The sequence below is a fragment of the Panthera onca genome, chromosome E3 (genome assembly GCF_046562875.1).
Source record: "Panthera onca isolate mPanOnc1 chromosome E3, mPanOnc1 haplotype 2, whole genome shotgun sequence".
In the NCBI taxonomy this organism is placed as follows: Eukaryota; Metazoa; Chordata; class Mammalia; order Carnivora; family Felidae; genus Panthera; species Panthera onca.
This window is the reverse complement of record NC_138354.1, coordinates 7,164,892-7,192,695: the sequence shown is the minus strand read 5'-3', so window position 1 is coordinate 7,192,695 and position 27,804 is coordinate 7,164,892. Positions and strand designations below refer to the sequence as shown.

Sequence of the window (27,804 nt, the reverse complement as noted above, 5' to 3'; positions counted from 1 at the left end):
GGAGTCTGTTTCACTACATTGCACAATAACAGAACCAGGTTATCAGGGGAGAAGTCACAGTGTGAAGATCTGAACAGATCACCTGCTGCACCAACCGTCAGGATGTTCAGGTTTTTTTGGAGTGTCATAAATTGGTCAAAGTTGTTTTAATGGTTCCGTCTTCTGAGAAAATTGTGTTTTGGGGTATCGGGAAGAGCTACTTTACACCACAGGTTTTCATTGGTTGCCTTCGAAAGGCCGCCTGGAACGTGCTCCTGTGAAGTTACTTACAGCACGTTCACGGCTGCGAAGATGGTCTGCAGGGGTGTAGTTGTTTTTAACTTTGAAATTATACTTTTTCCTTCACCCAAAATGTGTATTTATGCAACGAAGGAGGACAAAAAGCAAACGCCACCAACACTGCCACCTAGAGGTGAGAATTTATTGTTTTACCATGACCCAGAAGAGAAACAACATAGAGATATTTATTACAATTCCCCACAGTCTCCTTCCCCAACCTCACTGCTCTAACATTCATCAGACACCACCGGCCACCTACAATGGACCATTGACTATAAATGCATGTAAGTGTCATTTTGCTGCCATTTCTCATAATGGAAACTTTAGTCCTCAATCAAGTTTTCAAATGATTTTCAATAGAGGAGTTCCCTAGCTTTTAAAAAAACAAACCACTTTTCCTCTAAGATCCCATTATTTATTCAAAGAAGCCTTCCTAGAAAGGTTAATGAGGATTTTAAAGGAACAAATGCAATTTAAAAATCACTTCTTGAACATCTACCAAGCGTCTGGACTCTCCTAAGACTAGTGAAATGAGAAGCCAGGTTTCAACAGCAAGAACTTAATTCTGCGGGTATTACAAAGACACACTTTCTTCTTTCGATCTAACTTATTCTAAACTAAGAAACTAGGGACTGACAGAACAGGAAAGGTTTGTCTTATCCAGTCTACAGATAAACAAGACAATGCCTGAGTTAGCTCTCTATATAGATTTAGGCTTATCATGTTGACCTGGTTGTAATAACCTATATTTAACTACAAGTTAATAAAAATACAATATGTTCATTTTAAAATAATCGCTGATTTTGCTTGTAACCCTCCCCACCCTTACCCTCACACTCGTTTTGTTTTAGAACAAGATTTTTCTGCACAATCACCATCCGCCTTCTCCCCCCCCTCCCCCCTCCCCCCAATTATTTGTTTTCATGTAACCCCTGCTACTGGCAGAAGCTGGTCGGAGCCTAACATGCTTTGTCCTTGCTAGGGCAGAAAGAAACCTTACTTACACTGGTCAGTGGCTGAGGTGAGGAGGAAGGCGAGCAAGCAGTAACACACACACCTGAGTCGGGGCGACTGCGCTTGCCTAGTCCCTTCCCTGGACTCAAGAAACTTAAAACCCAAATCTGAAACTGGAATGAAATCTGAGTTTTATTACCACCCTTCAATCACTTGCAGGTCTCATTTTTTTATTTCTTAAGACACTCACTCGGCCTCACTGCTTCATGAGTGCTTGCTGAAGGGAGAAAGTTGAACTTGAAGACCAATTAGTTTTGCTAATTACCATGTAATTCTAAGTGGGCCATAATTCTTTAAGTAAACAGAGGGGAGAAATCTCAAAACATTAAAAAAAAAAAAAAAGCTGTTAAAATAACAGTGTTTAGAAGCCTCATGCCTCTCCTTACCTTCCACTGTTTCAGGATAAGAGGAAAACATGAGGTTTGTGCCATCCACTGTCAAACAGAACAATATGAAACTAAGTTCTCACATTGACACATTCTGTTGTATGATATGCCCAAAGTTATTTCTCCAACTTTTATTTGACCTGCAGAATTGGAGATGGCTTAGCCTCCCTATAACTTCAAGTTTGTTTTACAAAGCTTTGAAAAGTAAAACAGATAATTTCATCTTCAGATATAATAAAAAATTAATTTGGATAGCAAAATAAGTAACTGCTTTTAAATGTACAGTAGTGTGTCCATTCTAAAAACAAAATCTAAACCTAGGTTAGGAAAACTCTGCAAATAATGCTTTTTATTAAACTCTCCAGTAGTAGTTGAAATAAAAAATCTACTCTAACTTCTATGAAAAGATCTATTTATACCACTTAGTTTCTTCTTCTGACTCTACATTTCATTTCACAACCTGCAGACCTTCATTTGGTTTCCCAGATGGGGAACCCAGCCCCCTCATAAATATTTCTGAGAAGTTGCTCAGAGTTGGACACACAAAAATATGGCTCCTCTGGCAAGTATTGCTGTCACCGTTTGACTACATTTTAATACTGTTACTCCAATTCACATAACGAATCTTCCATGAGGATGGTAGGATGAACCTGGTTAGCTAGCTTCAGATGAGGACATCAGGGTGACCAGACCCTGGAATAAAAGGTGATCAACTCTAGGATAAAAAGGAAGAAAAAAATTCCTTCACAGCTATGAATCTTCACAAGCCTTCTAATAATCACGGGAAGTAAGTGGGAGCAGGGAAGCTACACAGGAGCACAGCCAAAGCAAATACTGCAAAACGCTTCTCAAGCCTTATCAGAAAAACTTCCTGCCATGCCAGGAACTGGATGCCGGTTTTCCAGGAAAGGGCCCATCCCGGCGTTCTGCTAACCCAAATTGCCTAAGCATAAAGAACAGAGTTAGTGGGGGAAGCAGGGCCATAGTTTATATGACCTGGTCAGGTTAATGGGTCCCAATGGGCCTTTCCAGTGCACTCCCTACTCTTGATTCCTGGAGAAGCCTCTCTTCCCCCACCTCGCAAGCTCAGAGAACCCATTTTCTTTGCCTGAAATGGTGAGCTGGCAGCTAAGAGGTCCACTTCCTGGCTTTGAAGAGAAAACGCGCAGGAAGCTGCAGATGTTTATAGGAACTGTTCCATTTTAGAGGCCTATTGACCTGTCTCTCCTAAGGAATCTACTAATCTCTTCTGATTTGGTGAGCACCAAACTCTAAAGGTTTTCTCTCCTCTTCCCCCTCCTCCGTTCTGTAAACCGACTTTTTGTCTATACCCACATCAACTCCTTCACTACTCACTCCAGAAGTTTTGCTCTTTTGGAGTGATGTGTTCTGTCAAATAGATTAAAATAAAATACATTATCTGTTTACAGGGAATACACAGAATCACAACCGGGGTTGAAGGTACAAAACACAGACATTGACATTGTGGGTCATACAAAATATATAGAAGTACCCAACATGAACAAATTTTTAACAATTTTTGCCTTCTTTTTAGCATTTCCCCACATTTTTTTTCTTCTGTGGATCCTCTGGAGTGGATCAAGCTTCCTCTGCAGTGTTTCTGAAATTCATTACATGATTGGAACATACTGACGGAATTCATTTTCTGTCCAAAGCAACGAGTGGTATACGTGAAAGTTTTCCTCACATACAATATTAATAAAGTTTATTTACAGTGTAAGCTTTTGGATGCCAAGGGCTGAGATGTGATGAAAGGCTTTGCCATATTTATCGCATTCTTGAGTTTCTTTCCTGGAATGAGTTTTCTGATGTATGTAAGATGTCAATGGTCTCACGTATCAAATGCAGCGAGCTGTCTGTACACATTTAGCACAGTTTCACTTTTATGCCTTTGATCAAACACGAAGTGTCTTACATATCAAGATGCCTCAGAGATCTGTCTTTTCAGGCTGGAGCCTTGCCTGCCAGGCTGGAATACAGACAAATCCCCCCCACAATCTGAAGAATTTTACTTATCTTCCTGGCAGGTGTATTTAAGGTATATCCTTTAAAAACCCTTCAAAAATTTCCATCAGGTCAACTAGCATGCTAATGGTTAACTATGGAGTACTTAAACTGTTTGTTAATAGACTTCGGCCAGTCAAGAACTTCTGAGTGTCCTGACACACTAATGAGATGTGGTGAGCCTTTCTGACCGTGACCCAATTACACTCTACACTGAGCAGCTGATAAATGGACCAATGTGAAAGGTTTTCGTGAACAGCCATAGCCTGTCCCCCCCGGCCCCCAGAAAATGCATTTTCAAATGGCTGCTTTCAGAAGTGCACCTGCTGAAGATCTGAGGCAACCGCTGTGGCTCCCCCGTGGTCGGCAAGGAAGAGAAATAGGAGGGCACAGGCTGGACTGAACTTTCCTTTTCAAAACAAAACAACAAAAACAAAAACAAAACAAAAAACCCCAAAACGATGGCTGAATTAATGTCAGCATGGAGTTATGGCTAAAAACAACAACAACAACAACAAAAAAGGACCAATGTGGAACCAACCCAAGTTCGTTCCCTCTCCAGAACAGTCAGTGCTTTGATCAGTGCCTGGGGTTAAGCGGCCTGCTGCTCCTGATGCTCCCCAGTGGCAAGTCTTTGCTGATGAGCACCAGCCGTGAAGCCTCCACCGTGGCGTCCTCTCTGAAAAAAAACCTTAAAAGCACTTCTTCCACCTTCACGGACTATAAAAAGCTATGTAGGCATATTCTTCTGGACTATCTCTTCTGTTGGTCTGAAACTGGACGGACAGAAATAGTCTGGTCACCTGCAGACTTCCTTGAAGTTTCCTCAGCCAACACTGACAGGACTGTTTAGAAGCTACAGGGGAGCTGTGGTCAGTCCCAGCTCTAAAGAGAGGCCAAAGAATTACTGCTGTGCAGAATTTCTAGTTTGGTCTGGAACTGAGGCCACAGTTGTCCCCACCTTACTGGTTCCCCATACAGCCATGCTGTCTCCCAGGCTTGAGCTGCTGGGTCACTGAACAACTGGTCAATGATAGTTTTGTTTCTTGATGGAAAACCTCAAACTCTACGTGGGTTCCCCCAGGAAGGGGAGTCTTCAGGTCTGCTCTTAGTCTGTTTCTAAGTTCGTGCAGGGCTGTCCATCATCATTTGCACACTCTCAGGAGCAGAGTCATCTCTACCCAAGTCCCTGAGGACTGCCTATGTAGCCCATGCTACCTGCGTCTCCCGTATGTGTATCTGAAAAACGTCTGCCATTAGTTTCTAGGCAGCCAATTGCTTCCTCCTGCACAGACGATGGAAAAGATGAGTTTCAGAACCTCCCCTCAGTCTTCAGGGGTGAGAAACAGAAGAGATGCTGTGCAGTTCAACTATGATACACCCAACCACGTCTCAGCTTGTTGGTGAACTCCTCAGAGCAACAAACTTGTTTGGTAATTGCCAGCTAACAATATCAAATGCTTTTGCAAAGCTTCTGGAAAAGTGTGTGTGTGTGGGGGGGAATGCACTCTACAGGTTTCCTTTTTCTGAAAAGGAACACAGATTATAGCTTCTGAACTATATTTAGTTACAAATGACTCAGAAAGTGCCTAAATGATCACGTTCAACAGCTGACTGAAGAGAATTCTAAGATCTTTTGGAACAGAAAGATGTTAAAAACTGGCCTTAGTAAATGTTCCTATTTTTAAGATGATGACAATAAAGTCACTTCTGACATTCCATGGTACTTACTCACAGATCTGTGTTTAGGAAGAGTCTATGCAGGCAGCTGGCCAGCACCTTTCTTTTATATTCAGGATAAAAACAGCATCAGACCCCAGAGCTTTAGCATGCCTCGGATTCCGAAGGTCCTCTTCAAAAGTTGGGCCAGGCTACCATACTTCAGGTACTCGTGATTCACACAGGACTTTATCATAAGCATAGAAAGTCCTGTTAGAAGTCAGGTATAATGAGTGCGTCTTAGGTGTTCAGCACTGTGTCCAGTGCTGACGGGGATGTAAATATATCCCCTGACGATCGAAGCATCTCTTTGCTGGGGTGTGGCAGGGGGCAGGACGAAAACTTTCATACACGAAACAATGGTGGATTAAAAGACAGTATACAATCAAGTGCTAGCTTGTGGAGAAATGCATTTAGGAGTGCCATAGTGCTTTAGGGATTTCGAGAAGGGAGAGAAGGGTTTTGAATCATTGTTGCCATTTCAGTAGGATTTATCTCAGTGATGAGGATAGAGCCATCTACATTTGTTGCCGTCCTTTGGAACTGTAGACTGGTGCACGTACCCTCGTTCAGGAAGAGCCAGAAATCTTTGGTTTGATACTGATCAGCACAGTCCTAGATTTCTATAGCTTTGGCAGGCTACCAGTGATCACATATATAACTTATCATCTCTAGAACTAGTTTGAGCAGCATGTCCCAATGCAGTTTTTGTTTCAACTGTTCCTCTTTTTGAGAAATACGGGATAGCAAGATGCTGGCCAAGTGGGGTTTGTTTGCAGCAAGCAGCTTTAAACCTCAGTATCGTTTTCACGGGGCCAATCTTAATCTTTCAATTTTGTACCGTGGTTTTTTGGGCCAAGAGCACCTTAAAAGGTATCCTCATTACTGAAAAGCTTGACGTTTTGCCGTGATGTGTGCTTTCGTCTTGTACGGAAGTATCGTGAGGATTCTCCATGTGACTAGCTTTCCCCTGCAGGGGCTGTGTGGAGGGATTACATGCCCACAGACTATGCAAAGGCAGAACACTGCTGATGTAGCTACAAGGATCCTTAAGTGTGACTTTTATAATCTGTTGAGGCTGCCTTTTTTCCCCTCCGTGGGCACACGTCTCTAAGGTAATTTTGGAAACAGAAGGGGGAAATGGCTTGTTGACAACTCCTTGCCTTACACACAGCTTTTCAGGAATGCTCCAAAGGCATCGAGGGAGGCGGGGCTGTACTCGGGGGCTCGCTCTCTCGTGTGGATTCTGTGGTGCAGAGTGAGGGTCGAGCTCCGGGTGAAGGCCTTGCCGCACTTGGTGCATTTGTACGGCTTTTCTCGTGTGTGAATTCTCCGGTGCAAGATAAGGTATGAGTTTCGGTTGAAAGCTTTTCCGCACTCACTACATTCATAGGGTTTCTCCCCCGTGTGGATCCGCTGATGTTTAGTAAGGTCTGAGCTCTGGCTGAAGGCCTTCCCACACTCATTACATTCATAAGGTTTCTCTCCAGAGTGGATCCGCTGATGGAGAATGAGATTTGAACTGTGACTGAAGGCTTTGCCACACTCGTTACATTCATGAGGCTTCTCTCCGGTGTGGATTCTCTGATGCAGGACAAGGTTTGAGTTAAGACTGAAGGCTTTCCCACACTCACTACATTCATAGGGCTTTTCTCCAGTGTGGATTATTTTATGGCGAATAAGGCTTGAACTCCTCGTGAAGCATTTTCCACATTCATCACATCTGTGGGACTTCGTTCCCGTCGGCACCTCTTCGGGGGCGTTAAAGTTTGAACTCAGACTAAAGCTTCTTCCCAATCCTTTACCCTTCTCCCTTGGACCTCTCTCTCCCGTGGTGGGTTTTTTTTCCTTGACTGTAGCTGGCCCCGAATCTCTTTTTTCTCTTCCGGTTTTTTCCTCAGGGTTTCTTTGCTGCCTTTCTACTATTCTGCCCTGCTGTTCACGTTTCTCTGCAAAATCTTTCTGGAATCTTCCTGTTGTCTCCCCACGTGATGCTGAGTCTTCTGCGTTTTCAGCCTTTGAGGCTGACTCCTCATTCTCATTCCTGTTTTCACAACCTGACACAACAGAAAATACAAATAGCAACATTTTCTTTTCAACCTGTGGGGTAATCAATCAAGTGACACTGTTCTCCAGGAAGCTTCTACATGCCTGTAAAGTGGCATCACAGTATCCACAGGGATGAAATATGAGAAAATCAGGGGAAGAAAATGGGGATAACAGGGAGCAGAGTTGGGGGAAGAGAGGGCAGACAGAGCGGGAGGACAGCAGGGGCAGTGTGCTGACAGCATGGGAGCGTGCACCTGGGAAGAGCGGAGGGAGCAGGACCAGTTAGGGAAGGAAGGAATGAGGAATGCAGGAGGTCATCATTCACAGTTGTATGACTGGTCACCCCCTAATTAATTTGAAGGAATATATGTTTAAAAAAATCACGTTCCAGGGGTGCCTGGGTGGCTCAGTCAGTTGAGCGTCCGACTTCGGCTCAGGTCATGATCTCACGGTTTGTGAGTTCGAGCCCTGCATCAGGCTCTGTGCTGACAGCTCAGAGCCTGGATGGAGCCTGCTTCAGATTCTGTGTCTCCCTGTCTCTCTTGTCCCTCCCCAGCTCACACTCTGTCTCTCTCTCAAAAATAAATAAACATAAAAAAAAAAATCACTTTCCATTTCTAATAAAGTATGAGTTTGAAAAAAGAATGGACAGGTCTCTCCTAGAAAACAGTAAGTGGTATTAGCACAAAGAAAGGCATATACATAGTTAATAAAGGAAAAGTGAATACTCCTCCAATTCTGTGAGCTTTTTACAAGTCCATGGTTAACGGACAAAACAAGGAGCTCTGGACTTGGCAGGTTACATAGGCCTTTGAGACACAGGAGATTATCTCCTCCAGTGAGAGCAGCACAGAGCTGACAGTGCTCAGGTATCAGAGACAAGGGGGAAGCAGCTGGTTGGGGCATTAATAAACGTAACTAGAACCTTCACTGACAGACCACTGAGAATAACGGAGAACAGAAAAGAAACTGAAAACAATTCTGTATATGGCCCATGACAGAGAGAATGTAAAAATCCCAAATTTTACAAACACAAGGCTGACGCTCTCGTGTAGCAACCAGCGCACTGGTAAAACACTGGAATACACCTTTATTGTAGACTGCTAAATTCTGCATGTCGTTATTTTCAAATAGAGATTGAAAACTGTTCAAAAACCATGCAGTATTATTTATATCTACATATATCTACATATATATCTATATATATATATCTATATATATATATATATCTATAATGTGTGTATGTAGAGTCTATCTATCTATCTATCTATCTATCTATCTATCTCTACAATCATCTAGGGAGAGACCCAAGATATCTCAACCCTATTCTTTATTTACTTGGGCTTTAAGAACCCTTTCCAAGTGGGTCTGCACTATCCCAAACAGACCTCCGAAAGAAATTACAGAGAGTTGAACGGTATCTAACCTCTGATTTTAGTGATGAAATCGCCATAAATACTGAGGACATCAGTCCACTTCTTTTGAATTCCAAGCCAAAGTCCTTGGTTATCTGGATAGTTCCCAGACTGTACTGTTTTTGTTTGTTTGCTTTTTGAAGTTATCATGGGGTAGGTAATACCAAGCTCATAAACACACATCAGTTCCTTGGCTTAACCAGGAAATTATCACCCGGTTATATCTATGGTTCAAGACAAAACCTGAGGTTCCTTCTTCAGTCCCCTTCAGTGACCCTCCTCCCTACCCCCCCTCACCCCACCCCGGCAGAAGTCTCACTGTGAACCCCCCATGATACTATTTATTTGGGAGCTGCTGTCCAGTATTGTCTTCAAGGCTTGAGGTCTTGCAGGGACAAATGGGAATGTTTGTCACTTGTGTCACCTTATCTTATCTGGATGATGTCTCTTAGAACTTCTTTTTGTTCCTACTACTCATTCAGGAACAGACCTCTCCACAGAAGACCAGCACTGGGTTTGGAAACTGGGAATCCTAATCACAAGGGAGGTAACAGGCGCAAGTTCATGAATTAAATAAAGCTATTGTGGAGCTGTGCTCGCAGGATGGAAAAAGACTGAAAGCCCAGGGGAGGATGCTTGGTAACTCCAGGAATGTGGTCCTAGGTTAGGACTAGACCAATGATCAGGTCTCACATGGACCTAATAGGAAATACAGATTCTACCCCCTCGACAGAGGCACCTACATTGCAACCCAAGGGGACTGGAGAAGAATCCTAGGATCAGATTGGTTGAAGAGGTGAGGACTCAGAACACAAGAGTATTTCTGATTTCTAACAGCAAAAACTACTGAAAGGTAAAAAATCCACTTGGAATCAGGGAATCACAGTATCAGGCTTTGGGGGCTAAGTAAATATAATTGTGCTCCTTCTCTAATTGGTCTGAAAAAAAAAGGGGGGGGGGCTCAGTAGTCTCTCAATCCTTGTCAACTCTCAGCTGACCACATCAGAAATTCCACAACTAACAAAAAAAGATGCAAAACAATCTCAGACAACAATCCTGCATTAGTCTTACCCTGGGAAAACACGTTCCCATAATTCTCCTGCCTGTTGTCCCTATTGAGATTCCTCCGAGCCAGGTTCTGACATCCCCATTCCTCCAGGATGAGGGACACGGCCATGTCCTCGATCTTCACCATTGCCTGAAATAATATGAGAGCCCCACACTCAGTTCTCCCAAAGCTCAGGGACAACCCCATCACCCAAACCTGGAGTCAGGGACAGAATTGACTGCAAACCTACAGGATGCTGGGAAAGAAAAGGTGACCATAAGGCTCTGGTGAATGGGATCAGGAGGAGTGGGGCTACTCTGTGGGTTGGGGCATCAAGATTGTGTCCTGGGTGGAGAGAGCTAAAAGAGCTCCAGGAAGAGAGGCAGACACGAGGGTCTCAGGAGGGCAGAGGGGCCCACAGCTCACCTGGGAATCTGCTGTGAATAGTGCAGATGCCATCGCCTGGTCTCTGGGACTCCCCTCGTGATGAGGGGCAGGAACGTGGGTGGCAGGGAGAGCTGAGGGAGGAGAAAGGAGCTGTGAGTGAAACCAGCTCTGTGCTGGGCCTCCCCTCCAAGAAGGGCCCGGGGCACTCTCTTTCCTGCACCAGCATGTTCGATGTTCAGTGCTTAACTACAGAATAGTTAACTACGGAGAACTTAACAAAGAAAAGACTTTTAGGTGGGAGTCACAAGGTGTCATAAAAGGGTCCTTAAAATCACCTGGTCCAATCCCTTTAGTTTAATGAGGGGGAATCCAAGCCCTGAGAGGGTAAATGACTTGTCTAATGTCACACAGTTAAGAATGGCAGAGCCAGCTTCCTATTCTCAGCTACAGATATGGGTTAATTCAGTCCATGATTCAAGTTTGGCTCACAATTTAATTTTCCGCAGTCCAAAGAGCCAGAGCATCAGAATTTCATTGAGTTATGAACACTATAACATGAGTGCTAACAATCTTCCGTAGTAATGTCTCAGAACAGAGACATTACTCAGAGTAACAAGGGAATCTATTCTGGCTGTTTTTTGTGCTTCTACTTTTCTCCCTCAGCCACAGTTTTCTGATAAAATGCATACATGCTTCAGATGTCGACAAAACATTCACAAGTATATAAAAGCGTGGGTTGACACGGATCTAATACAAGACATCGATCAGATGATCACACTAACTGCAATATGTAAGAACAACTACACAAATTTCTAAACCGCAAAATCAAAATCTTCCCTTGCCAAGTAATGTGAGATTTGGAAGTATTACTGGATAAACAGATGATGTTACTGAGCTGCAAAGACAGAAGAGAAACGAACTTGAAACTGAATTACTAAACCCTGTAACTATTTCAGACCAAGTGGTTAAAAGAGAAGCTAAAGCAAAATGTGCAAAAAAGACCCAAGTATCTAGCATTTTAACCTTCTGAGAATTAGGAAAGACTCTGGAAGAGGGGTAGTGCCAAGAGGGAATTGAGGATAAATGCAAATGGCTGAATTCCCTGGAGATCTATTTAGTAAGCATCAAGGGTAGGTGTCAGGGTCTCTAAAACTGCTAACTCTGGGGACAAAAAGCTCTCAATCTGGCACTTAAAACTAAAAATACCCTCTTCAATTTCCTGGCTTCCCCCACGTGAAGGGTAGAGAGACCTCGCAAGTCCTAGATAGGACATGGCTGGGACTTCATGGACAGTGGTGAATCAAACATCACAATGCACTGATTTACATGGATTTCTCCAGCACGCAGAGAACGTTTCCTGCAGCTCTAATATTCACGCCTTAAATGCCATCACAAATAAACACATTGGATAAGGAACATTCCTTTATCAACTCCTCTCGAACAACGACTTTTAGTATGTTACTGTTTTTAGAGATGTCTACATACCTACTTTGATTTTTAAATTGGATAAAGACATTAATATTTCCCTCAAAGGAAAAAATACTTAAACTGATTTTCATTTACATGACCCTGAAATGATTTTTTTCCTCATGTTCCTCACAAAAAACCAAAATATTTTTCCCATCCTTTCCACACTGTTTGAAATTTTTGGAAGCTAGAAAAAGACGTTCTACAACATTCTGACACATCTGAAATAAAATGAATTTTTTTTTTTTTTTTTGAAATAAAATGAATTTTAAAAACTGATCCTTTTCAAGGCAACTTAGGACATTAACAAGAGTGTCTTAAAACCCAGACCGGAAATATATTACCACTTCCTAGCACTTTCCTGTAAAAAAAATCTGGACATCCAAAAGGCTAACCATTCCAAGAATAATGTAATGTCCACCCCAGTTCAAGATGCACATTTTATTTACCATCTCAGTAACGTTAACTCCTGAGGTTGAGCTGTAAGTTTCATTTCCCCCAATATTTATTAATAATGACAATAAAGTGTAATGATTAAAAAAAAAAAAAAAAAAAAACAAGCATGCTTAAAAATTTTTTTTATTACAGGCCCTCAGCAACACAGAGAGGGCACTCCCACCCCGGACAGTTTGCTTTCCCCCACATGAAATCTTGCTTCTTTCTTACCCCGTGACTGCAAGAGGCGAGGCTTCCGAGATGAATGCTTGAAATGGGACTGGGTGGCCTCATGATGAAGGTCAAAGCTTGAGGACTCCTGCATTGGATCCAGAGGCACCATCCCCCTGGCAAGCATCTCAGGCCCATGAACTTGACCTGGGACCTGAGGACAAATGGTGGGTTTATGGGTAAATCATTTTTTACACCGGAGTTTAAATGAACAGAAAGAGGGTACGTATAATGAGTGGATGCAGGCGAAGGAGGCCAGAGCACCTCTTAGCATCTGAGCGGAGAAGAATAACCACCACAAAGACTACCAGTGCCAGCTTCAAACTGCAACTCTCTCTTTGCTCCAGGCTTACAGCCCAAGTGCTGCTTATACAGAATAGGTTTCACCTTCTTCTTACCTGCTGTCCTGACAAATCGAGCTCTAAATCTTCCAGAAGGGTCACGGCCTCCTCCCCACTATCAGGACGGTATTCCTGCAGCCAGACTTGGAGCTCCTTGGGCAGGATGGAGAGGAACTGCTCCAGTACCAGCAGCTCCAGGATCTGCTCCTTAGTGTTTATCTCTGGTCGGAGCCACTGATGACAAAGTTCCTTCAGTCGACTCAGAGCCTCTCGAGGCCCAAAAGTGTTCTGGTAACAGAAGTGCCTGAAACGTTGGCGGAAAATCTCTGGGTCGGGAGGCGGCGTCTCCTGCAGGCTGGAATCCTGCCCCCACATGTGGTCTTCTTCATCTTCCTCTTCTACCTTCACTATTACGATACCATCCTTCTCCTGGGCAGCCTGGGGGGACAGACCTGTGGCTTCCCTGGATTCTGCAGTCATCATTCAGGCTCAGGGAGCTGACTTGATCCAAACAGGGTCTGTGCTCTCCTTTCTGTTCTAGATGTTTTCTGATATGTTTCGGTATTGTTCCTGACATAGTAAACATAATTATTAGTACCTTTATGAAAAGTGACCTGTGTCAACACTTCACACAAGGCTGCACATCAAGGCACTGAAAATGCCTCTGAAAAGCAAAAGAAAAAACAAAACCTCCAGAGTCACACTGTTTTCACCGTCATTTTATATGTTAAGGCTTACAGAGAGGGGGTGCCTGGCTGGCTCAGTTGGTAGAGCAGGTGGCACACTCTCGATCTCGGGGTTGTGAGTTTGAGCCCCATGTTGAGTGTAGAGATTACTTAAAAATAAATTCTTTTTAAGTTTTTTTGTTTGTTGAGAGAGAGAGAGAGACAGACAGACAGAGAGAGAGAGAGAGAGAGAGAGAAGAGAGAGAATCCCAAGCAGGCTCCACACTGTCAATGCAGAACCCAAGGTGGGGCTTGAACAAATGAACCGAGAGATCAGACCTGCACGAGTTAGGCACTTAACCGACTGAGTTAAGAGTTAACTCTGAAATCAAGAGTTAGGCACTTAACTGACTGAGCCACCCAGGTGCCCCCATAAAAAAAAAAAAAAAAAAAGGCGTGCAGAGAGAAACGTCCAACAGGCCAATAACACCCTTAGGGTGTGTGCCTGAGTCTGAACACCTAACCTCCAGGACAGCAGGTTACGACGCCATGCTTCTAAGTGCTCGTCCCAGAGAGAGCTGAGTGTCAGCAGGGTGCCAGGTACCAGGCTTCAAGCAGTACACACGTCATCTTATTTCCGGACACAACAGCACTTGCAGGGAGGCACGACCGCCAGTGCCATTCTACAGACGGCATGTTACAAACTGACATTAACACCCGCCCTTGGTTAAATGTCGAACCGGCACACGTCACAGGGTACGTCCCAAGGAAAAAGTGGGAACCTCCCTCCCCCACACAGAGGGCTGCCAAAATTTCCTCATTTCACTTGTTCGCTTTTAGGTACTGTGATATCTCCCAGTTTACCTGAGACCAGTTATGTGGAATAATGGATTATTTTATCCAGCTTGAACTAATCTTGTCTTCATAAAAGAGACAAGTACAGGGGCAGGCAAACTGGGTGACAGGGCTCAAATGATAGACTTCCAGGTCGTAAAGAAGTCATAGGAACATAATGTACAACAAGGGGACTACAGTGAATAACACTGTATTGCATACTTGAAAGTTGCTAAGCGCCCTTAAAAACCCTCATCACAAGAAAAAAAAATTGTAATTGTGGTGACAGATGTTAACTAGATTTGTTGTGATCGTTTTGCCCAAATATCAAACCATTATGTTGTACACCTGGAATATGATGTTATATGTCAATTACATCTGGAAAAAAGAAAAGAAGAAAAAAGACCAGCAGCTTAAAGACTCCAACAGAAAAAGCACAATTCGAAGAAACGCAAACAGTGGAAACACACGTTAAGAAAGTGGCACAGATGAAGCTTCTACCTACTGCGAGGTTTCACTCACGCAGATTAGTGGGTAAGAACGAATGTCAAACTAATTCAACAAGAAATCAACCAATAAGTGACAGGGCAGCTGCTTAAAAAAAAAAAAAGTGCATGGGGGGGGGGGGGCGCCGACATTGTTATGTAATTGTAACTTCCAGAGATGATACTAAGTATCCTGGACAAACCTAATCATCTGTTAATATTTAAAAACCTTATACTTTCTACACTGTATAAAATCTTCCAAATGAAGAATTTTAAGATCTTAAAAGTCTGTTTTTGTGTTTTTAAAGAAGATTTTTCTTTTTTTTTAATGTTTATTTACTTTGAGGAGAGCAAACAAGTGAGTGCACAAGAGGGAGAGGGGCAGAGAGACAGGGAGAGAATCTGAAGCAGGCTCCATGCTGTGAGTGCAGGGCTCAATCCCATCATGGTATCATGACCTGAGCCGAAATCAAGAGTCTGATGCTTAACGGACTGAGCCACCCCGGTGCCCCCAAAAGTCTGTTTTTTAAAAACCTAAAACAGGGGTGCCTGCGTGGCTCAGTCCGTTAAGCATCAGACTCTTGATTTCGGCTCAGGTCATGATCTCACGGTTCGTGGGATTGAGCCTCAAGTCGATGCCTACAACACCGTCGGTGGAGCCTGTTTGGGATAATCCACCCCCCCACCCACCGCCATCGTCTCCCTGCTTGCATACGTGCATGTGCTTGCTCTCAAAATAAATTAAAAAAAAAAACACTTAAAACACCTTTGATTCTTTTTAAAAATTTATTTATTTTGAGAAAGACAGAGGCACTGTGGGAGAGACAGAATCCCAAGGAGCCTCCACGCTAACAGTGGCACCATGCCCGACACGGGCTCAATCCCATCAACTGTGAGATCATGACCTAAGCCGAAATCGAGTCCGATGCTTAACCGAATGAGGTACCCAGGCACCCCTTGATTTTTTTAAAAGTAGATTCTATGCACAACATGAGGCTTGAACTCACAACCCCCAAGATCATGCTCTGCTGACTGAACCAGCTAGGCATGCCACCTTTTGATTAGTTTTTAAGAACAGATGATTTAAGGGTCTGAAAAATGGAAATGTACTAGCTGAATTTCAACAACAAAAATTTTGCGTGGTGGATAGGACCAATAGTTACTAAGCAGAGCTGACAATGTGTTTCTTCCATCTGAACTGGCAAATCTTTGTGAGGTATCTTTTTCGTCTCAACAGCATCAAATTCAAGTTTTAGAGACAGAGCATTCAACTGCTCTATCATCCAAAGCCAAGAACTTTAAGCTAGAAAGCATTTTTAATTACATGGCTCTCATTAAAAATTTTTTTGGTAATTTTGGTAGAAAAGGGATCATGCACAATTAAAACACAAAAGTATTTTTTGAATAGCACAATTAAATGTATCCTTGTTTTGTTATATAAAATACTGGTATAATACTACATGTATACAATTTTTATAAATAATTTTTACAGATAGGAATGTGTCCAAAAAAAAGCTGGGAGGTGATTTTTTTTTTTTTTTTTAATCGAACGCTTCAGCATCTTGCGTTGTCCCTGTGCAGGGGCCATGCTGATCTCTGCATCGTTCCAATTTGACCACACGTGCTGCCAAAGCGAGCACTGGCGATGGCTGTTTTAATCTGAGATTTCTCACAGGGTTGGTTTTTCTATCTTAACTTTTTTTGTCCTTAGTAAAATCAAAATCCTTATTAAAGTAGCGGACTCTAGGAACAACAAAGAACGTTATATTCAAAAAGGCTTTCTACAGACATAGAAATAAACAGAAATGTGGGAATTCAGTCACTTTTTTTTCTGTGATTTTAAGCTGGTCAAGTCCAGTGCAAACCACCCCCCAGCCCTTCCCGCTGATCTCCTTCAGAACGGTTTTGCACCCCACCCTCCTTGCTGCAGTAAATACGTTTTACAACTTCAGAGCTGCCTTGGTAAAGTCCTTATGACTAAATTCTTAAACATCTCCCTCTCCAAGGCTACAATATGCCAAGTGCCTTCCTAGACGGAGGGGGATACAAAGATGTGAAGCAGGATTCCCATTTTTACACAAATAATTTCAATACAAAGCAGAAGGTGCCAACTGTTCTAAGGAAGTTTCAACATCAGCACTAGAGGAGCCAGGGAAGTAACTGGTGTGTCAACAAGGCCGTTGTCTGGGAAGAGACAGCCCTGAAGCCAGGGCATCAGAACAGCCAAGACCTCGTTAGGAAAGCTGCCCCCACAGGAAGAGGCAGTAGGACAGGCAGTCCAACAGATGGCTCCTTTGGCTAGCGTCTTCCCAACTGGAGGCTAAATAATTCCTAAAAGCCTTAGTTTCTTCAATTTCATTCTGAAAACTCAGAAGAAACACTACCTTGTCCTTCTGTGCCCCCCACAATTATTTCCCACCACCCTAAGGCCGGCTCCCTATCTGTGCCACAGTGCCATAGTCTACCTTCCATCTCTCCCAGGTCCAGTAGGAACCAAGCGAGGTCACTGCCGTATTGCCAAAGTACGCTTCCGGGCATCTCTTTATCCTCAATTAGCGCCTGTGAATTTTTGCTATCTGCCAACTTAGTGTTCAAAGAACACACCCTACTTTACTTTTCCAGTCTTCTCCACCCCCTCCACACCCCCCCCCCCCCCCCCCCCCCCGCTCTTCTTCGTCGTGATGTCCTGTGTTTCAGCCTCTCTGGCCATTCATGTTCCCCAAGCACAGGGTGGGATATCCCATCGTCACACCTTTGCTGTGAACAGTTTCGACCACGTCAACCTCGTTGGTCAAATTTTGACGTACTCTTCCAGATGTAAAACGTCTGCCGTTCCAGATTAACTAAGATACCTTCCTCTTTTGAACACCCTCAATACCTTCTCTGTTCCTAGTTATGCCACATATATTCTCCTTGCATTATCGTTATTTCGGTTGCAGTTCCCATCACCTCCCAACTAAAATTTAAGCCCCTGAAAGACAAAGACTCTTGACTTCTTTGCACTTATCTGCTAGAGAACCTGGCAGTTTATTTCTGCTAAACTGAGGAGAAAGAGGAGCTACTCAAAATATTGCCATTTCCCCTGCCACTTCTTGTTTCCCTTTAGTGGCAATTAGCGATCAGATATTCTACTAATGCCTCATTCAGTAAAGCTCAGAATCTCACCTTTCTGGATTCCTCTCCTTACAGGCATTCAGTCTCCAAGCACCAGGAAGAAGTAATTACCTAGTTCTGTCAGGTCTGGCTTCCGCTCTTTGGTTTCCTGCCTTTATTCCCCTTCCCCCTACTTCATAAACCTCTATAGCTTTCTTTCTTTCTTCTCTCTTTAAAAAATGTTTGTTTTTGAGAGAGAGACAGTGAGAGTGTGAGAGGAGGAGGCAGAGAGAGAGGGAGACAGAAGTTCCAAAGTGGGCTCTCCACTGTCAGCACAGAGCCCAATGAGGGGCAAGCGGGGGAGGGGCAGAGAGAGAGACAGGAAGACACAGAATCCCAAGCGGGCTCCAGGCTCCGAGTTATCAGCACAGAGCCCAACATGGGGCTCGAACCCACAGACTGTGAGATCATGACCTGAGCTGAAGTCGGACGCTTAGCCACTGGGCCACCGAAGGAACCCCTAAACCTCTACAGCTTTCCAGTCACCAGTCCCCAGTACCTGGTCCCAGTTTCCTCTCAAGTTCACCATCAGCATCAATTTCTTTCCCTCTCCGGCATGAACCTTTTCCATCCACAGAAGGAGTAGCTCCTAAATATGCCTTGGATTCTGATCACCATCCTATTCTCACATCACAGTCGATGTCTGGGATTTCCTCTCCCAGTCTTCTGGCCTTTTCAAATCCTACTTATCCTTTAGAGCTTAGCTAAAATGCCACTTGCCCCTCATCACTGTTCAAGAACATTCATTCAGGGGCATAAGAACTTATATTCGTTGAGTGCTTTCCACGGACCAGATATTAAGCGTTTCACAGAACAATCTTAGCAGGGAGCTATGATGATCATATCACTTTACAATGACAAAACTAAGGCTTACTGACGTTAAATTAACACACCCAAGGTCATACAGCAATTAAAGGGCAGAGGTAGGATTTGGTATTAGGAACCCTCAGTTGAAGCTCTAGCCATCATGCCAAACTCCTTCTGTCCCAACACGTGGGGTTAGGAAGAACTTCTGTGTGCACACAGGTTCTTTCCCAGAGGAAAGGCTTCTGAAGGTGCCTGTGAAGGATCACCACCCAGGAATGGGCCTCATTTGCCATCTGTTTTCACCAGGGAGCTGTGTGGCTAAGGAGACACAGCAGGAGACACAAGTAGGAATCATCTCAAATCTAACCAGGGGCAACTGAGCAGGACTGGTGTAGAAATTAGTCTAGCATCAGAAAAATTTTCATATTTTCATGAAAATTTTATCTTGTCTCAGCTATACGAAGGAGACTAAAGGAAAGGAATTTGATTTGCGCCCACACCTAGGCCAGAGTTTTAAAGACTGGGATACTTCTTGGGGTGCCTGACTGGCTCAGTTGGTGGAGCATGTGACTCCTGACATCGGAGTTGTTGAGTTCAAAGGCCCACGTTGGGCACAGAGCTTGCTTGGGGGGTGGGGGGAAGGTGGGATATTTATTGGGTCAGTGGGACTCAATAGGAAGAGACTCTGAGGAGGAAGTGAGACCCAAAGGGGCAGAGATGAGGGCATAGGCACATTCCCTCTTCCCCCAGTTATGAGGCCCTCTCCCCCATCCCTCAACATTTGTGCTCCTACTTAGGCAAAGAGAAAAGTCACAACAGCAGTGGGAAGGGCTGGGTTTATTTCGGGTTTCTCAAATGATCTGAGCAAACAACCTCTTCTTCTCTCTCTAAACTTCTGGCCCAAATGCTCTCTGCCAAGCATCTGCCATGGAAGTTGTATTTCTTTCTCTGTAATGTAATTGTTCATGCCTTCCTCCTCAACTGGACTAATTGCTAAAGTAGGTTTCTTCATTTTTTTTAATTGTTATTTTTTAAAGTAAGCTCTATGCCCAACGTGGAGCTCGAACCCACCACCTAGAGATCAAGAGTCGCAGGCTCCACCAACTGAGCCAGGCAGGCACCCAAGGGAATGTTTCTTTGTACCTCTTAGACCACTTGGTAGGATTCCTTGCAAACACCTAGTTTTAAAGAAATACTTGCTGAATTTACAGTGTGGTATTTTTCTGCCCACTCATATAGCACTCAGTACTGCCCTCAGATTAGCCCCAGGGGCTATTTGGAGAAGCTTCAATAAGCTACCCTACCACTTACCAGCTGATCATTTTCAGTAAGTTAATATCTCTCTGCATTTGCGCAATGGGAATAAAAAAAATTTTCCTCACAGAGTTGTCGTGATGATTACGTGAGTTAACATATATGAAGCTCTTTAAACAGTGTCTGGCATTCAGTAAGCGGTAGAGGAGTACCTTGTTTTCCACAAACTTAAGAGCTATGACTGTACCTTCCAATTTTCAGCCTGCTTAAAACATTAAGCAACAGAATTCCTGTAACAGTGAAAGCAGCACAGGTTGGAATACCTAAACTCTAGTCTCCCACAAATAAGTTACACATCCCTGAGTGAATTATTCAACCTCTCTGGCACTCGGTATCCTTATCTGTCAAATGGGGGAGGGGAGTAGAAAACTACCTCTGGGGTCCCTCTGAGCTGAAAAACATTCTGACACCCTATCCGATTTAGATAAGATTACCCCCAGCCACCGGTTGTCACCAAGGACAAATACCAACGATTTTCTTACAAAAAGGGCTTGGAGTTACAAGCTCGGTTTATTCCAAAGGCTATTTTCTAAGCAGGTCAGTATCTTTTCCAGAGCATAGTCTTGAAAGTTTAAACAAATGGCACCCTCTCTTCCCTTTTTTGAACAGAGCTTTAAGTTTTGTTAAGCTTTTTAAAAAATTATTTTACTTTATTATTATTTTATTTTAATTCTAATGTTTATTTTTGAGAGAGAGAGCACACACGCAGAGGAGGGACACATAGAGAGGGAGACAGAGGATCTGAAGTGGGCTCTGTGCTGACATCAAAGAGCCCAACGCGGGGCTTGAACTCAGGAAGCTCAAGATCATGACCTGAGCCGAAATCAGATGCTTAACCGACTGAGCCACACAGGCACTCCATATTTTTTTTTTATTTTTTAGAGACACAGGGTAAGAAAATGCGTCTGCACGGTGGAGGGGAATCTTAAGCAGGCTCCACGCTCAGCCTGGAGCCTGATATGGGGCGCGATGCAGGGCTCGATCGCGCGACCCTGGGGTCATGACCTGAGCTAAAATCAAGAGTCAGCTGTTCAACCGAGCCACCCAGGCGCCCTAAATTTTTTAATTTTTTTTTTTTTTTAACATTTATTTATTTTTGAGAGACAGACCACGAGCAGGAGAGGGGCAGAAAGAGAGACACAGAATCCAAAGCGGGCTCCAGGCTCTGAGCTGTCAGCACAGAGCCCGACATGGGACTCGAACTCACAAATGCAAGATCATGACCTGAGCCGAAGTCAGATGCTTAACCGACTGAGCTACCCAGGTGCCCCTAATTTTTTTTTTTAACATGAAAAAGCTCCCTTTAAAAGACAGCCAGCTACCCAAAGAATACCAATACTACTCCAGAATGAAAAGGTAAAATTTAACATAGCACTCACCTGTATTTAGATGCAATATAAAGTTAGAAAAAAAAATTAATGTTTAGATCAAGTAGAGAATCGGCAAAAGACTATGTGTATTAAGTAGCTAGCTTCCTTGTTGGTACTTTAAGACTGGGGAAGACTGCCTGAAATAATGAATGGGTATCTTGCACAGTGATTCAGAGACAATATAAACTTGGAGATATGTTCTGGGGCAAATTATCCTTATGGTTCCCTTTGTAATAAAGCTATTTCTCCACATATGGCCAGCATATATGCTAACAGTACTTTGTTGATCTGGTTACAATGAATTCTCCACAATTCAATTCAACAAGTATTTACTGACCACCTCCAATCCGCCTAGCACTGGCCTGTACAATAAATGCTTTCTTTGGTCCCAGGCCATGTAACAGCCACTCTCTAAAATGAAAGTATCTTATTGTGTCCTGGAGGCACAGCAGGAAAGAGAAGGGAGGGGCACAGCTTCAGGCTAAACTGTAGCTCAATTTTTTTCGATTGCACTGGCCAAATCAAGTAATTTCAAAGTGGGAAGGCCTTTTGAGAAAATCGAGTTAATTTTACTGATGACAAAACTGAGAGCTGGAGAAGAGTCCTGTATTAGGTCACTAATACAAGGTCACTCGGGCAACCAGTCTCCCCGATGGCCTGGTGCAATTTCCACAAATTCCCTTCACTCTTCACCCACTCGAAGACAAGCAGAGTTAACTACCCAGAACCGAGGGGGTTGGGGGAACCACGTAATCTTCCGAACAGATCATTTTTAAAAGTCTTCAAAAATATTCCATAAGGCAGAAAGAGAAAGTGGGATGTACAAAATCTCTACTAGATCCGAACCACGTCTTTCTCCACTCTAAGCTTCCAATATCCTTTAATCACCGCTCGCGGGTGGAAGTGGGATGAGAAGCAGGTGATCTGGAAACACGTAAGCGGCACCTCAAAACGTGTCCATTACTCGGCCTTCCTCATTTTTCACCTCGAGGTCCTGAAGGACCCCGAAAAAAAAGTCTCTCACTGGAATCAAAGCAAATGGCGACGAAGGACGGGCAGTAAAATCAGACAGGGGTCGGCTCGCTCGCGACCCGGTTCTCAGAAACGTCAAAGGACGATGACGACACTGCGGACTAGGGGCCCGGAAGGGGCCCGCAGACGGCTTCTCCCCAGGGCTCCGGGTACCCCCGGCCACTAGACCCTCACCCCCTCCCCGCCTGGACCCGGGGGCGGGGCGGGACGTCTCCCGGGGGACGGCGCTTCCAACCTTCGGGCCAGGGGCTTGGACTTTCTCCACACTCCCCCGGGCCGCCTGGAGAGACCCCGGGGCCGCAGCTGCAGAGCCCACCCTCACGCACACACCCTGCGGCGCCGCCCGCCCTCCCCAGAGGCCGGCCCCAAGTCTCACCGTGAGCCCCGGGAGCAGCCTGGGGGCGCTGGGCGAGAAAGGGGAGCTGACTCTGGGGCTCAGGCCGGCAGAACGGCGCTGCACACGGACCTAGGCCCTCCCGACGCCTCGACACAGACACAATGAGTCACAAAGACAGGAAGTGTGTCAGCATCTCGCCTTCCGGGACTGCGCTGCGCTTCCGGGTCCTCTCTAGGAGCGCAGGAGGAATTTGCATCTCGATTCCCGAATCGCTGGATCCCGCTCCTGCCTTCGGTGCTCAAGCCTCCAGTCTGAAGGTTACCGCGCTCGGCGGGTGCGCCGGGAGTTAATTCAGGGAATGGACCGGAGGCGGGGTTCAGGCTTACGAGACACAAACGGCCCAGCTCAGACACCAGTCCATATGATAATTCGATTTCTCTCCTGCCCTTTCCATTTCGGGCAGTCATTGTAGTAATTATAGTTCTTATCAAGCAATAATAATTCTTAGTAATTGTATGTCTGTGGCCAAGGAGCTGAAACAGGGGTATGTAAACAGAGGAAGATCAAAGTGAAGCCAGGGGTGGCTGGTTTCATAAAACTGCCATGGTAGCTTCTCTCTGACCCTGGAGATGACAGTCAATTAAGTGCGTGGGGTTTTCCAATATTTGGCCTGTGCACAAAGGACGTATTTCCATAATTAAAGTAGTTACAAGATTCTGTGTTTTGCTCATGTGGCATATGGTATTACAGCAGTTTAAGGGGAGTTTTCAGAGTAATAACAGACACTTTTGCCTTCAGGGTACTTTCACAACCTACAATAATTCTCACTTCACCTTTAGCTGGGAAAGTCAACCTTGCTCTGCCTTCTGTGTAAGGGTGACCACAGGCTTTAATGGTTGTAACTTTATTCTATATTCCAAGTCAGGTTCATGACAGAGACTGAACTTAGTAGTGGTTGCACGACTCCTATTGCTTGGGAGAGATTACTTAAAAGAAAAACAAACAAAAAACAAAAACAAAAAAACTTGATCAGGCGCCTGGGTGGCTGAGTGGATTAAGCATCTAATTCTTGATTTTGGCTCAGGTCGTGATTTCATGGTGGTGAGGTGAGATCCAGCCCGGTCTCCAGCTCCCACCTCAGCATGGAGCCTGCTTAGGATTCTCTCTCTCTCTCCTCTCTCTGCCCCTCCTCCACTCATTCTCTCTCTGTCTCAACAAAACAAAACAAAACAAAACCCGTGAAAACTAAGAGGCAGTTACAGTATCATTAAATGAAAATTGGAAAGTGGAGGAAAAAAAAAATCACTTGTAATCCCTCTACCCTAACAAGAATGTGATGGCTTTAATTTATCCCTTTCCTCTCTGCTTTCATACATATCATATCTTTTTTATTTATTATTATTTTTAAAGTTTATTGATTTATTTTGAGAGAGAGAGAGAGTGAGCTCGTGCATGGGGAAGTGACAGAGAGAGAGAGAGAGAGAGAGCTCGTGCATGGGGGAGTGACAGAGAGAGAGAGAGAGAGAGAGAGAGAGAGAGAGAGAATCCTAAGCAGGCCCTGTGCTGTCAGCACAGATCCTGACTTGGGACTCCATCTCATGACTCTGGGATCATGACCTGAACAGAAATCAAGAGCTGGATGTTTAATCGACTAAACCACCCAGGTACACCTTTTTCATTTATTATTTTAAACATCGTTCAGAACTACAGTTGTATTGGATAGGTGACTGGGAAGCCTGAAGTACCTGCCACATTAATGCTGTGTCACCACTTTTTGCACCGGAGTTGAATGGATCAGGTCTGGCATGTGATGGAAGCTGAGCTTGGATATACTCTGACCACTGGAACTATGGAGGCAGCCCGGCCTCAGAGTTCTAATGGAACAGTAGGGAAGTAAAGCATTGGATTCCCTTTCTTGGGGGAGTTTAAATGGGAGATACATATTGAAACAATCAGAAAGGAGGGCAAGGGGTACCTGACTGGCTCAGTCGAAACAGCATGTGACTCTTGATCTCAGAGTCATATGTTCGAGTCCTATGTTAGATGTAGAGATTACTAAAGAAAATAAACTTAAAAAAATGCTGTGAGTGTAGCACAGTGTTCACTTAAAAAAAAAAAAAAAATCAGCACAAGAAGAAATCAGTAAGCCGAAGCCATTAGGTGATAGAAGCATAGAAGACATGAGTAAACAGAGGTTTGAATAGAGAGAAAAACTGAGTCATGGAAACAAAGACAATGAGGGGCTGGTGCACCACATGGCAGAGCTCACAGAGGAGGGCCATCTAGTGCTGAGGGTCCACAGCAGAATGAGGTGACAATCTGAGTAACTTTCAGGGCCCAAACAACATTTTGTCTTTGAGATTGCTCGACTTTGCTGCAGAGGTCAGTGCACCCGGTGGCCCTATGTCTCCATGTGTCCTTACAATAAATCCTTTGCCAACAAAAGAACCCAACTTTGTTTCTTGCCACCTGGAATAGCCCAGTCTGATTGATGTGAAATCATGTGTACCATTTACTTTTTTAAAATCTTTTTTATTAGGTAATCTCTATGCCCAACATGGGGCTCAAACTCACAAGCCGGAGATCAAGAGTTGCCATGTTCTACCAACTGAGCCAGCTAGGCGCCCCTCATGTGTACTATTTAAAAACACTTAATATCATATCATTAACATTTCACATTTTGCCTCACAGAATGGATAATTATCATTTAATAGCTATATAGTATTCCATTGAGCAACTGTACCATTAATTATTTAGAATTCTTCTATTTCTAGGGGCGTCTGACTGGCTTAGTCAGTAGAACCTGTAACTCTTGATCTCGGGTGTAGGGCTTACTTTAAAAAAAAAATGGGGCACCTGGGTGGCTCGGTCTGTTAAGTGTCCAACTCTTGAGTTCGGCTCAGGTCATGTTCTCACGGTTTGCGAGTTTGAGCCCTGTGTCGTGCTCTGCACTGAGGGTGCGAAGCCTGCTTGGGATTCTGTCTCCCTCTCTCTCTGCCCCTCCCTGGCTTGCTCTCTATCTCTCTCTCTCTCAAAATAAACTTTAAAGAAATAATAAAAAATTAAAAAAAAAGAATTTCTCTATTTCTAGACATGTAGAATACTTCTAATGTCTTGCTAGTCGAAGAAACATTTGAATGAAGATTTTTATGCAAATGTCTTTTGAATTATTTAATTACGACGGGCTCTTACAAGTGGGTTTATTGAGTTAATAGGTATGAACTTTAAAAATATATTACCATATTTTTTCCCCAAAGAGATTTAATTCTTATCTTTGTTCTGCAGCTAAGTTACTTACACCAGAAGGATGACAAATGCCCTTCTATTAACCATGCTTAATTTATTGGGCCGCACCACAGACTTATGGCAGACTTTATTTATAGCCATTTATCACCTATTATGTATCAAGTATTATGCTTGATTCTGGAGGATATAAAAGTGACATTGAGCTGGTCTTCAAGAATTTTTCAAGAAGTCCGGTAGGAGACACTAGATTTAAGGTGTGGGTCACCAAAATACAAAGTGAAAAGGTGCATAAATCCAGAGGCACATAAACACATTTTTCTGGCCTGATTGCAGGTTTTTCAGGGAAGCAGGAAGGGTTGTGTGGGGTCCCTCTTCTGCAGAGAGGTCCCTCTCTGCTAGTAGAAGAGGGAGTTGTCTCAAACCTGCTCTGAGGTCAGCTCTGTTGCCACCCCCCCCCCCCCCACCTCTTCTGCCCCTAAGTGCCACTGCCTGCTGGGTCCTCTGGCCTGGAACAGCCTCTTGTTCAGTTTCCAGACCTACGAAAGGTCCATGACACATAAAATCGTTGTGCACAATAGATTTAACCTTCAGTTTCTGAATAAATGAAGGAGATTATAACAGTGCAGAGTGGAATCAACTCAAGGTGAATATTTAACATTTTCAGTCATCTCAGCCATTAGGGATTATTCCCCAGCCAGCTCTCTAATGCTTATCCCCACTTGAAGTTCTCTGCTTTGTCCAGAATCTTCTTTTCATCCCCTTTCTTCTAGGATCCTAACAATCTCTCAGAGTTTTTATTCCATTGAGCATCGACTTCTCTTTATGTATGTCAATCCTCCCCACCTCAATCCCCCCCCCCCCCAGTGCCCACAAGTACTTCTGATAAATATTTGCTATTCAAATAATGGATTGCACTGTGAGAATGCAGGTTTCACTGAGAGAAACCTTCCAGAAGCACCTGTCAGATGTGTGTGATTATGGGAGTGATGCAGACAGGTTTGTGGATAAGAGAAAAACCTTTCTCCTTCCCAAAGATATGGAAAACATTTCCCAGAAGCCACACAGAATTGAGATGTCAGAGATGCAAAAGAGACTGGGCTGCCTTCTCTCGTGTTAGAAAATCTCATAATTCTGCCCCCACCCCCATTCCCAGCAGACTTTCACATCTCTTCAGCTAGAAAGAGAATCACATAGCCACGCCAAGAACCATCAGAGCTTAGAGGATGGAACTAGCCAACCATGATTGGCTAAGATGTATGAAGATTCACTACCTGGGGCATGGTATCTGTGAGCTGTATGGAAGGTAAGAACCTGAGCAAAAGTAGCCAACAGGGAGAAAAATAGGACAGCTGAGCTCCTTAGGGCAGAACGGGCAGAAATTTGAGTACTGACCAACAGGTTCTGCCCCACTGGACATGAAGCTTAAATATCTAGGACACTCTTCTCTGAGACATTGTTTAATCCATGGGATGACTGAAGAATCTGGTGAACTCCAGGGCACCTGGGTGGCTCAGTGGGTTAAGTGTCTGACTTCGGCTCAGGTCATGATCTCGTGGTTCGTGGGTTTGAGCCCCATGTCGGGCTCTGTGCTGACAGCTCAGAGCCTGGAGTCTGCTTTGGATTCTGTCTCTCTCTCTGTCTGCCTCTCCCCTGTTCATTCTCTCTCTCTCTCGCTCTCTCTCAGAAATAAACATTAAAAAAAAAAAAAAAAGAATCTGCTGAATTCCTCTTAAGCTTCACCAGATACCAGGCATAGTGTACTTAT

At 44.1% G+C, this 27,804-nt stretch overlaps 2 protein-coding genes and 1 non-coding gene across 6 annotated transcripts in view; 1 reads left to right on the top strand and 2 right to left on the bottom strand.

The window, feature by feature from the left end:
• Positions 1–400: 400 nt before the first annotated feature.
• Positions 401–27,804, bottom strand: part of ZKSCAN1 (zinc finger with KRAB and SCAN domains 1) — a 63,724-nt gene continuing 36,320 nt past the window's right edge. The window contains exons 1-6 of one of the 3 annotated variants that reach the window (XM_060649443.3): positions 22,833–22,946; positions 12,854–13,366; positions 12,456–12,609; positions 10,362–10,453; positions 9,959–10,085; positions 401–7,480 (exon numbers count right to left, since the gene is read on the bottom strand). In XM_060649443.3, the coding sequence (XP_060505426.2) occupies positions 6,588–7,480; positions 9,959–10,085; positions 10,362–10,453; positions 12,456–12,609; positions 12,854–13,279 (1,692 nt within the window). In that variant the 5' untranslated portion in view covers positions 13,280–13,366; positions 22,833–22,946 and the 3' untranslated portion in view covers positions 401–6,587. Of the gene's footprint in view, positions 7,481–9,958; positions 10,086–10,361; positions 10,454–12,455; positions 12,610–12,853; positions 13,367–22,832; positions 22,947–27,804 lie in introns of those variants that run through there. The other 2 variants (XM_060649436.3, XM_078439838.2) reach the window with 2 other exon arrangements.
• LOC132689825 (U6 spliceosomal RNA) lies at positions 16,319–16,420 on the bottom strand. Its single transcript, XR_009615171.1, has one exon. It is a non-coding gene; the product is annotated as a U6 spliceosomal RNA (small nuclear RNA).
• The window catches only part of GJC3 (gap junction protein gamma 3), an 80,019-nt gene continuing 75,164 nt past the window's right edge, over positions 22,950–27,804 (top strand). The window contains exons 1-2 of one of the 2 annotated variants that reach the window (XM_078439867.2): positions 22,950–23,110; positions 27,196–27,342. In XM_078439867.2, the coding sequence (XP_078295993.2) occupies positions 27,263–27,342 (80 nt within the window). In that variant the 5' untranslated portion in view covers positions 22,950–23,110; positions 27,196–27,262. Of the gene's footprint in view, positions 23,111–26,598; positions 27,343–27,804 lie in introns of those variants that run through there. The other variant, XR_013552846.2, reaches the window with a different exon arrangement.